We start from the raw sequence: 12,206 nt of genomic DNA on the forward strand, positions 1-12,206 counted from the left end.
TGGAATTTTGTAGGCAAGGAGAAAGGGATGAGAACTCAGGTGTGTGGAGGAGACAAGACAGGGACAGGGCAGAAAAGTCTGCAATCCCTAGAGAACACTCCCATCCAAAGGCTGGAATGGAACCAAAGACTCTGAAACTCAATATTCCACTGTCAGCAAATGTCTGTGATACCCTCTGGCAAAGTGTGTGTTTTAGCCCCCTCCAGTGCTGGCCCACATAGAGCACAGCAGCCTGCTATTGCTGTCTGTTACTCCCTTAGCTTGAGTGACAGAGATCTGTGTGATGGATCTAAAGGTCCCAACCCTGCTGATGACCCGTGGGGTGCCAATATACCATGGGAGGGAATTTCTGTTTTTCCGTTTGCTTTTTTAAAAACCCAGGAAATTACATATAGAAAACTACATTAAAAGAACATTATTAAGATTGCAAAGTCAATCACACAAATGTCAGGAAATGCCAGTATTAAGGTTGCCTGTGCAACTTTGAATCATAGATTTGAATCATAGAATATCAGGGTTGGAAGGGACCTTAAGAGGTCATCTAGTCCAACCCCCTGCTCAAAGCAGGACCAATCCCCAATTTTTGCCCCAGATCCCTAAATGGCCCCCTCAAGGATTGAACTCACAACCCTGGGTTTAGCAGGCAATGCTCAAACCACTGAGCTTCAGACCCTTTTGTGCATATGTATTGTGATACTGTCTTCCATTACATGATCACATACTATTTTTTTCCACAGTACCCCGATCTCATTCAATGCACAAGATGGACCTTGTCTGGGGATTAATCAGGGCTGGGTAGAGAAGAAGGCTATTATCTGTGGAACCCCTGCCTCAATTGTTGCAGAAGTTAGAAGGTCTGTACGGCATGGGCAGGTGATTGCAGGAAGGGAAAGGATGGTCTCATGGTTAAGAGAGTTAAATGCTGCCCTGGAGAACTGGATTCTATTCCTGCCTCTGCCACAGAGTTCCTGTGGGATGTTAGTCAATTCACTTAACCCCAACTCTATACAGGGGGTCACTAATTGTGTGATTTTCATTTTCTGGGTGCCTGACTTGGAGCTATATGTTCTCATTTGCAGAAGTGCTGAGTAAAGGTAGTCAGAACAGTCATCTCAGTGAAATATGCTATTTGGTCAGAGTTGAATCGTTTGGCAGAGACATATCAGTTTCCAAAAAAATATTAATTGCGAAGACTCCTGGACCTGTGGTGAGGCATGAAAGACAAACTCTATAGTTGGGTGAGGATTGTATTGGTCTGGGATGTGGGAAACCCACATTAAAATCTCAGCTCTGTCTGATTTGGAGTGGCCTGAGATGTCCTACTGCTCTGAATCAGACAGCACAGGGACTTGAACATGGCTTTCCCATGGTCCTGGCAAGCATGAAGACATTTCCTGCAAAAATGTTCAAAAGGTTTTGTTTTCGTTCCACTGAAGAACAAAAACAAATGTTAAAACCTTGAAAGTTCCCATGAAACGTAATTGTCCTCCCAGCAGGTCTAGCACTGAGCACTCACAGCTGCAACAGAAGTCAGTGAGAGCTGTGCTCTGAATGTATAAACTGCTACAGACTGTTACGAAGGCATGTCAAATTAGGCACCCAAAATCAATGGAAACTTTGGACTTAATCTCGCTGTGCCTCAGTTTCCCATCTGTAAAAGAGGGATAATACCTCCAAACCTCACAGGGTCATTCTGAAAAAGGTGCTACAGTGAAGAGTGCCACAAAAAAAGCCCATGTGGAAATACATAATTCTACCTTCAGAGCAAGGTTTGAATAGAGTGCAGTACATGAGGCCTAGGGCTGCCCACTGAAGAATGAGAAGAAAGCAATATATTGAACAGCTGCTCATTCAGTGAGTATTGTCAATCCTGTGCACTGAATGAGGCAGGGTTCCTGTGAAAAAATAGCGCATATGATCATGTAATTACTGACTATTATAATTACAGCTGGCTGAAATGCAGAATTTCCATTTCAGGGGAAATAACATTTCAAAAAAAATTTTGTTCCAAATCACTGTGAAAACAAGTATTTCCAAATTTTCCTGAAAAACAAATTTCCCTCCTCAATCATTTCAAAATGTATTTTTTTGGCATTTTTAAAATTACTATTATCTTTGTATTATTCCATCCCAGGAGCAGTAGATAATATGATGTCATACCATGTCAAGTTGTCACAATGACATCATATTATATGCTATTACTACTGGCATGTCATGGAATAATGTAAAAACAACAGTAATGTAAAACTAAAATACAATATAAAATAAATTTCAAAATGAAAATTTCAGTTTGAAACGACATTTCAAAATTTTTCTAAAACAAAAAAATTCAGCTTAGTTAAAAACAGCATTTGCTGACAGAAACCCATTTTGACAAATGTTTTCTGACCAGCTGTAATCATAACGCATCCATCTCCCAAAGGAGCTCCGTGCTGGAAGGAGTCACACCTGACTAACCGCATCACAGTTCCCTTCCTTCCCCCTTCAGTTACAACTGGACTCTCGTCTTCACTTCCTGTCCCAGGCCCCTGCAGCCTTACATTGCTGAGCCATGTGAAACAAATACCATTCCCACCCAGAGATGGATACACTGCCGTTACCAGAGAGGAGTCCCCTGTATATTCTCTGTCATTGTACAGGTCTCTGAGCTCCTTCACAATATAAGAAGCTATGAAGCAAATTGCTCCAATAGAGTTACACCAGGGATGAAATTGTCTCCTTAGGTTTTAGCTCCAGAAATAAAACTGTCTTTACTAATGTACAAACAGCTACCTCTGAATCCCAGCTTGTCCCACTCCACTCAGCTCCTTGCATTGTGAGGCCTGCAGGTCCCAGCCCCAGCACTGCACCACTGAGACCTGTGCCTCTGGACTCCTTCAGCAGTGAGTGTTCACACAAAGGCTTCTTCCTTAACCTCAGGCTGAGTGCAATACGATACTCAAGGAAGCCCTGTGTTCAGACAGCAGCATGGAAGTAACACCAGAAGGGAATGGCAGATGGAACCTGCTGCCACAAAAATGGACCAGTATATCCTGCAAACTGAGCATGAGGAGATGGATAACTCCAGTGATTGGGAGTCTGGAGACAGGCAGGCACCACCGGTCATTAGCAAAGGGTACCCTGGGGAGCTGAAAAAAGAATGAGATGAGTTCATGGAGGAGAGGTCCATCAATGGCTATTGGCCAAGATGGTCAGGGATGTAACTCCATGCTCTGGGTGTCCCTAGCCTCTGACTGCCAGAAGCTGGGAGTGGACGACGGGGGATGGATCACTCGATGACTGCCTGTTCTGTTCATTCTCTCTGAAGCATCCGGCACTGGCCACTGTTGGAAGACAGGACACTAGGTTAGATGGACCATTAGTCTGACCCAGTATGGCTGTTCTTAGGTTCTTATGAGTGATCCCTAGAGGTTCCAGCCAAGATCAAGGCCTCATCACAGGGAGTCTGGACAAGGCAGCTCTCACAGACAGAAGGGCTTGTCTCACCACACAGGAGCTGCTAGGAGGACAGAACTGTGCATCCTTTACCCAGCTCTACGCACAGGGGAACATGAAGTGCTTATGTCTTTATCACTACAATGTGTTTGGCAGGACAGAGACAGAGGCCTGAAGAGAGCAGTGAGCAAACTGAGGGGAGAAAAGCTGCAGCCCACGTTCTGGGGCAGACCCAGTGCCCTCAAATCTAGAGAATCTGTGAATGGAGACCTCACCCATCTGCCAATGGTATTTCAAAGGTGTCCATCACCTTGGTATCCAGCTAAGCACCACAGATATATGTAGGGCCTCTTTGAATGCAGAGACTCTAGCAATGTTTAGGGGTTACCTATGGTATCATGTGTTAGTTAACAACTCTAACAGGAACAGGCAAGGGATCAAGGCTGGGATGGACCATGAGGCTGAGTTATGGGATTTATTACGATCAGCCAACACTCAGCAGAGGGAAACTTCAACAACAGGGTCTAGCCCATGTCCCTGGGGTCTGCTGCAATGTTCCCTCTAATTTTTTCCATCCACGTGCGGAATAAATTTTGTTATGTGCACCAAGGTATGTGCCTATGTGAGCCACCAGTAGAAACAAAAAACCTAGATATAATATATATTTTTTAAAAGTTATCATAGGAATAATTACTCCAGCCAGGATTGGCTGCTGGGGAAAGCTGTGTGCTGTCTCTTTAAGACACTCACAGAAAGCTCACCCGCTCTGTCCTGAGCCCTGTTGTCTCCCCTCCCCAGCTCTGCAGAGATGGGGTACATGGACAAGGGGAGGGGGAGATAGAGAGAGAGAGACTGTGTGAGCTGGCTGCTGGGGAAATCTCAGAAACAGTGCACTGTCTCTTTAAGAAAGGCACTCAGCCACTCACCATTCAGACAGTCCTCCTGAGCCAGGCTGTCCCCTCTGCCCTGCTCTGCAGAGATGGGGTACAGGGGCCGGGGAATGGGAACATCAGCACCCTCCTCCTTTCCCCTCTCCCGCTCTGCACAGCCAGCAGGAGGGTCCCAGCTCCCAGGAGCAACTGCAGGAGGGAGCAACTTGGGAGGAGTGGGAGGAGGGGCACCTGAACACATGCTGCAGGCTGTGCCTGCTCTCCTAATCAGCTGGGCGGCACTTGAATCTCTCCTGCAAGGCCGCCCAAGTGCGCAGCTTACAGGGAAAACAGATCTATCATAATAACTGGGCCTACAAATTTACCCTGTGAGCTCAACAGTAAAAAATATTGTCATGAATTGTAACAATAATCTGTTATATAAAACTGTTTAAGATGTGAGGCGACAGACAGACTGAATTAATTTAAACAGAAAGGGGCTACTGACACCATTCAAGGACTGCGTTAAGATTATGACTGGTAAACAAGAGTAGCAGAGGACTGAAAATCAATGGACCAAAAATTAGGAAATTACAAAATTTGGAAATTAGGCCTAATTGGTGGGAAAAAATAATGAGAAGATGAATTATTCCACCCATCACCTTTTTGGGGCCCTTAAAAAGAGACTTTTGTGCTCCCTTCCATTGAGCAGGTGCTGACCAGTGACCACCGCTTGCTAAAAATCTCCAAACCTAGGCACATCATGCACATATGCGTAGGCACGTGTGGAATACACATCGGGACCATCACTTGAAGAACGACCCTGAGATACCTGTTGTGTCCCCTTCATGGTTCTCACTGCATAAAGGCATACATCACAGTATCCTTATATCTGCTTGTCCTGGACAAGTTACCCACTGTAGAGAACCCACCAGATCCATCAGATGGCACCACCCAGGGGGCAATACACAGCTTTGGCATCTCCATTTCTGAGACATGGAGTGAAACCCTCAGAGTAAACCAGAAGCTAAGAAACCTCTCCCCTTCCCATCGCTTCTCCTTATGATGGGACAAGTAGTTACTTAGAGCTCTGAAAATTCGGATGCGCTTGAGTGCAGGCTCCTAATATAGGTGACGAGTCTAGTTATTTCCATATCTATATGATAAGAAATTTGCAGGCTCTGTGGAATAACTCAATTTGTTTTATCTCTACAGTTCTCACGTTATTCAATAAGTCAGGGCTTGGCAAAAAGAAAGCCAGCGGTAGAGGGAGCCACTTGATGCCCAAGGGAGAGCAGAGCACAGACTTCCATGTGCCCTTCCCATAAAGAAACTATGAGGAGAGGGAGGGCAAACTAGCTCCTGGAGCCTTAAACCCAGCAAATAAATCTGTTCCCCACCCCCAGAGCACTAACATGCATAAATCAGATTCTAAACCCTCACCCCACCAGGACATGGGCCTCCAGGTTGGGAGCCCCGCAAATCACATGGAAAGGTGACCGATTTCAACGGCTGCTCACAGCAGCTGACAAATCCTCATTTCTCATGCATTAACAGGGAAGGAAGGAGATGCAAACACAATATCAGACCACTTAGTAATATAAATAGTGAGGACAGGTCTGTGTGCAAGGCCTGGCATTCCTAGCCCCAACCACAGCAGGCAAAGGCAGCAAGATGACAAAACCTGACTCCCCAAGGAGAAAAGAATCCTATACCAAGAGATCCAGATGACTGAGAAAGACCTTAGAATGTTACGTCCTGCAGTCAACAACTGATAGTGTTAACAGCACACCAGGCTTTTCAAATGCACTGGCCAGCAAGATAATTTGGGACGGGATTTCCAAACGAAGCAAGCAGTTAGCGAATCCATCTCCAAAGAGAGAGAGCAGCGACATTCTGCCTTGAGCTTCAGCTTTGGCCCCGGACCCCAGCAAGACTACGGCAGCCCTGGTGACCCCATTAAAACAGGGTCCCGACCCAATTTGGGGTCCCAACCCACAGTTTGAGAACAGCTGGACTAGATGATCTGGTGCTCTCTTCTGGCTTCAAACTCTGTGCTACCCAGTGTCACACACACAGGGACATAGCAGGGGCTGCTGACCATACACTACACAGTCCATCCTCATTCTCTTGATTGTTCTTTCCTAGCTAAGGCACAGATGCACTGGGGGGAAAAGAGGTCCTTTCCAACACTAGGGTGTTACACCAGCCTCACCCACAGGAATGGAAGCTGCATGAGATTCATGTCTCTCTGGAGGAAGCCCCACTGGCTCCCCCACTCCCTCTTGCAGCACCAGCTCTGCAACACTTTCGTTTGTCCTGGTCTGCACTACACTTCCCTACCTCACACAGAAGCGAAGTTGCCAGCTGCTCTCCATTCTACCTCCATGCATGTTCGGGAGCAGTGTCTGAAAGCAGGAAAGCAGGTAGGGCACCCTACTGCTGTGATTTTCCAGGACAGACACTAGAAATGTCTCATTTCTCTGGTACAATAGCAGAGAGCCCACTCCAAAGCAGAGAGAGCACAGGTCCAAGAGTGGCAATGGGCAGTTCTCAAATGAGAAGATTCTGAGGCAAGTTGCTGTGGAATTACACCAGGATAAGTAAGGTCAGAACCTGGCCCAATGTCTCTTTGCCTTTGCTCTGGTGGTTCAGGACTCGTCATGACAGGAATCCTATCTGATGCCACTTTCAAGGGAACACCTGCCAGCAATCTGCACGATAACCACAGCTGGGAAAAGGCTGCTAATGAGGAAGAATTTTTACCAGGACTCACTTCCCTTGGTACATATTAAATCTTGCTGGTAGCATGCACTCTGCTGGGAAAGGGCTGAGTGGGCTTTGCTGACTCCATGGGGTGGGTGGTTCACTATCCAAGCCAGATACAGTGCACTCCATTTATAAAAATCATTGATATAAGAATCAACGACATACCATGATCAAAACCACTGGGACAAAATCATTCCTATACTAACTAAAATACTCCACTTGTAAGAATCAAATCATCCAGGATGGATGTGATTCTTACAGAAGGATTGCATGGTACAAGGGGGATGGCAGTGGCTCCCTGGAGAGAGAGAGGATCTAGTGTGTGGGCTGAGCTGTCCTGAGAGAAGAGCATTAGGAGCAGTAAAGCCAGAGGAGGTGGCTTGAACTGAACTTTGTTATTATTCATTTCTTTGTTGATAAGGCCAGACCCCTAAAAGGGGTTAGCTGCTGCCCTGGGGGTTTGCTTCAGAGTAGGCTGAAAGAGGCTCCCACTCCCTTTAAGAGATTTATCCCATTGTTAGATGCTCACTTTAATGGTTTCCCATTAAAAGCAGCATGCACACAAATCCGTGAAGGGCAGACTGGCTTGTTTTATACCCTACAAACACCTTTCACCCTGGAGGCAGAGCCTCCATATATTGAACAGGTTCTGTCCCTTTATCACAGAGCCCAGGGGCAGCTTCTCCCTGTGCAAATAGCAGAGACAATGACCAGCGGCTCATAAATCTCCTCCAGTAGCAGATTTATTTATTCAATTTGTATCGTAGTACCAGATGCAGCATGTCAGAGTCAAGGGTCAGAGGCTTGGTGGGCCAGGATTATTTCTGAACCAGGCAGGGTTCCTGAGCTGGCACTGCAGGCCTCCCCTCCCCCTGCCCCAACCCCTCTCTGCTTCCAGCTTTAGCTGGGATAGTTATTTAGCAGCACTTATTGTAACAACTTGACCATTTTTTCTAAATCACAGTGGTTGTGGAGCCAGACAAGCTGGAATGGTAGAAGCTTCACTATCCAGGCTCACACAAACAATTAAGTGTATCTTGTTTATTAAATGGAAAATAAATCCCACTCTCTGCCCTTGCCCCAAGCAGAGATTTATGTGTCCCAAGCCCCAGTTACATTGCAAAGCACAGTTCTGTGGCCCTGACAAGAGGGGCTGAAAGCTGGAAATGCACGTACACCCCTTGGCCACACAACAAACACAGGCTGTAGGTCAGCTTGCTGCAGCCACCACTCTCACACATGACAAGGCACTGAAGCCTGACAGACTGATTTAGGTGAAGGAGAGGGGATCACAAACCTGCTTTTCTTTCTTCTGTATTTTCATTATCATCAACTTGAGGATGAATGTTACTTCTGCAAAACACAACACAAACACTCATAGTAAAGATCAGTGTAGCATCAGTGCTGGAAGCCTTTCAGCGTAATGCCCCCGACTGACTGCGTGAACCCCAGTGAAACGGGCAGGACAAACATCAGCCGTGCTGGAATATTGTTAGCAGGGATGAGGAACAGTATCTACAGTCTACATCTCCTGATAAACAGGAATCCACCAACTTGTCTCAGACATAATCGTCACAGTTTGACAGACCTTGACAAACACAGAGCTTTAGGCCTTGCCCGCACACACACACATTGTACAGTCAAACCTATTTGAGTTAAATGGTGCAAACAATGCTATGGGTTTAATACTGGTTACAGCATTTCAGTTTGTGCCTGTAAATTTACCGAAGCAAGCTAAGCAGACATGAATGTCCACATACAGACTGGCAACAGTTTAACTAAATCAGCTTAAAATCACACCTCCAGTGAAAGCAGGGCAGTGCTGTGTGTCAAGCAGGCCTTCTGCTCAGATGCTCAAAGCCAGCAGAGAGAAGGCAAGTTAACAGACACCTTCTCAGTTACCATAGAGCTCAGTGCACTACCCACAGCGTGAACCAGAGGCAGGTGTCATCCACACCAACTTCACTGGACAGGAAGAACAATTAAAAACCCTGCCATATGCGAAAAGCAAAAGGGAAAGAATCAGAGAGGGCAAGCACTAGTTATAAACCAAGAAGAAAGCTCTTCCCCCTCTTTGTTTCGATAGCCCTTCATCTCCTTCATTCTGGTGTGTGTGTTTGTAACCACCCTTTGGAAACCTGGGCTTGAAATTGTTTCCTTATTAAACAGTGCTTGCCTGTTCCTCCCCTCATGCGTGCACACGTGTACAAACCACACAATTTTGTCACTGAAGGGCAACCCATCAGCAATGGGCTGCCACGATCATGGGCGCTGGATGTCAGATGCTGAGTTAGGAGAAGTGAAGCATTTATTTTGGAAAAAAATATTCAAACCCCGAACCTTCAGCATTGCAGCACAGACTGTGACCCATGCTAGCTGGTGGCAAGGGAAATCTATTATGCTAGAGGGGGGAATTGTGGGGAGTGAGGCCCAGTCTGATGTGATGACCCCAGAGGAGGGGGATGGGCCACTGGGGCCATTGACAGGTCCAGGGGAGTAAGTCCAGCCCAGGTCTCTTCCACCCTCCTGCTCAGACAGCTCTCAGACATTTCCAGTGATGTGTTTGCTGCTGCTGCTGATGTGGTGGCAGCATGGGGTCAGCCATAGAAGGTTCCTGTGTTCAGTGATTCTGGCGACTCTCCCCAGAAGAACAGCACCACAGAACGGAAACAGCTGTTTGTAACAGTTTACATCTCAGCAAAAGATGAACAGAATTTCATGGGATTTGGGTCTGTTCTACATGGGGAAAATTACCAGCATAATTACTGGTATAATTATATTGCTCTTCTTGTTCTGGAATAAGAGTTTTACCAGCATAACTGGAGTGGTATAATTAATTATACCGGCAAATTTCCCCATGTAGATAAGCCCAAAGAACAGACACTTTTGTGGCCTGAGGTCCTTTCCCCTGCTGAACATCAAATGTCAGCTGTAAACAATAGTGAGACAAACATTTCTCAAAGAAAAGGTTGCAATAATCCTTTAAAATGAAAAATGTTAGACAACCTGAATATAGGGGTTGCTACCAGCTCTCTCCTTTTCTACTCCAGAGCATTTTGGCCTTGCCAGCCCCAAAGCAACCTCCTAACACACCAGTAACACATCTCCCATCCACAAAGCGCCCACAGCTGTGCATAGATGTTTGCACCACACCTTTAAGTGATTGCACTTGCTCTCAGCACCGCTAAACTCCATACCCTCCCCCGTAGTGTAGCACCAGCACAGACGGCAAGCGCTGATGAAGCTGTTACTCCTGCTCCCCCTTCTGTGACAGCTCAGAATGCTGGCTCCATCATCCCACCAGCCACGCCCCTGCCAGGGGCATTCACCCTCAGGAAAAGCCCAGGTAGTCCCTGGTCACCCCTGCATCTGCCTGTCCTTCCTACCCCGACACTCCCACAGCATAGAACGAACATAAACAAACTGACAAAACTTATTAACAGATTGAAACAGATGGAACTTTCTAAAATATTTTTGGTCTCAGAGATTCATCTGCAAAACAAGAGACAAAACTCAAAGACAAGCGGCAGACACATAGATACAAGGACACGTACGGACAGGGCCCTCCCCCATTGGACACATTTTGCTGCCTTGGAAGCCCCACATCCATAAGACTGCAGAAAAGGGATTATTGGCTACAGGCTGCACAAGGTTCCCAAAGCCCCCCACCCCAAAGCAATCAGTTATCTCCCTATTGGGCACTGCCTAGTCAGCCCTGTCCCCATTCCTTGCAGAGATCAATACACCTCCAGGGTCAATGCCTTAGGCGGAGGAGTGGTTGAGGGAACTTGATACTAAGGAGAAGGAAATGGTTCATGCAGCTGCCAATAAGGGGGGAAAAAATCGAAGTCTAGCAGCCTAACAGAAAGCCAATGTTTGTTCCTCCTGCAGCACTGGCCAGCAGTCCCCCTCAGCCTGGCACTTGGCTGCCAGCAGAGTAGGGACTCTCCACCCCAGCATTTGCATTACCAATGCAGGGATGTAGCAAGGCCCCTCCTCTGCTCCTCATGGTGCAGAGCAGATCCACATGGAGAAGGGTCCAGTTCACATGCTGGAACACACCAAAACAGGGGGCAGGTGCAAAAGAGAGAGGGCTCAGAAGCTGTCTCTGAAAGCTCTGAGTGAACAACTGTAACCAATGTAGAGGGCTGGGCAGCAACACTGCTCGACAGTGTCAGCTAGCCAGCTCCAACTCCTCCTCCTGCAACATGCTCCAGGACACGTCCTGGTCCCTCCAGCCTCCTGGATGTGGTGAGGCCAGCACAGTTCCACTTTGCAAGAGGAGGCAGGATTTGTGGAACCCACCGAGCACAGGGTTACAGCCCTATGCACCACAGAGCTCAGCTTAACGGGAGCTCCCTGAAGCCTAGCACACAGGGGAAAAGGCTGGGAAAGAGCAGGACTAGTGGGTGCTATGTGAATCCACCAGCCATTGTCCACGTGTACAATGTCACCACTCCCAGGAGCGGCACCTTCTGAAGAGCCCTTTCTCAGACTCATGTATAGGGCTTGGCACAGGCTTTGGGCAGAGGTGTTTTGCTGCTAGATTCACAGGAGTCACTAAGGGCTACTTCATGGTCTCAGGTTTCTCACCCCAAACTGGTTCTGCGTTCCTCAGCTAAGTACCTGTCCCCGACAAAGCCCCAGGATCAAGATCTTCCCACCTGACAAGCAGTGCAGGCGCAGGCATTACGGACTGGCTAGCACAGAGACAAGCAGCAGCTTAACATGGCACACTACGCTAGGAGCTCTCTGCTGCTACCTGCCCCAGCCATGTGAGATAAGGGGCTCATTATTTCTCATTTCCTGGCATCCTAATGAGAAAAAACAGCTGTGGCAATAGCTCTGCCCTGGGCACAGCTGGTGAAGAGATGGCTTCAGGGCGTCAGTAGGACAGGCCTTAGCTGGTCTATTTTCATACATCTGCCTGTGAGATCTCATTGGGAAATGCCACCTTCCCAATGCGCCCTGCTAGAGCTGGGAATTCAGTCTGCCAGATCCAGTGGGTGAAGCCAGACTCCAGTGCACCACCACTAGCCCAGAATCCTGCCGCGCAGCTAGCAGGGTTAATCTCACCTCAGACCACCACCACTAAGCCAGCCTGGCTTTAGAGAGAGGGAGCAGCCAGGGTAA

At 47.4% G+C, this 12,206-nt stretch overlaps 1 protein-coding gene across 3 annotated transcripts in view; it reads right to left on the reverse strand.

Annotated features, from left to right (window-relative positions):
- Nucleotides 1–12,206, reverse strand: part of CHD6 (chromodomain helicase DNA binding protein 6) — a 182,890-nt gene that overhangs the window by 114,420 nt on the left and 56,264 nt on the right. For all 3 annotated transcript variants that reach the window (XM_077831681.1, XM_077831680.1, XM_077831682.1), the window contains exon 2: nucleotides 8,371–8,426. In XM_077831681.1, the coding sequence (XP_077687807.1) occupies nucleotides 8,371–8,403 (33 nt within the window). In that variant the 5' untranslated portion in view covers nucleotides 8,404–8,426. The remainder of the gene's footprint in view (nucleotides 1–8,370; nucleotides 8,427–12,206) is intronic.

The sequence above is a fragment of the Eretmochelys imbricata genome, chromosome 13 (genome assembly GCF_965152235.1).
Source record: "Eretmochelys imbricata isolate rEreImb1 chromosome 13, rEreImb1.hap1, whole genome shotgun sequence".
Taxonomy (NCBI): Eukaryota; Metazoa; Chordata; order Testudines; family Cheloniidae; genus Eretmochelys; species Eretmochelys imbricata.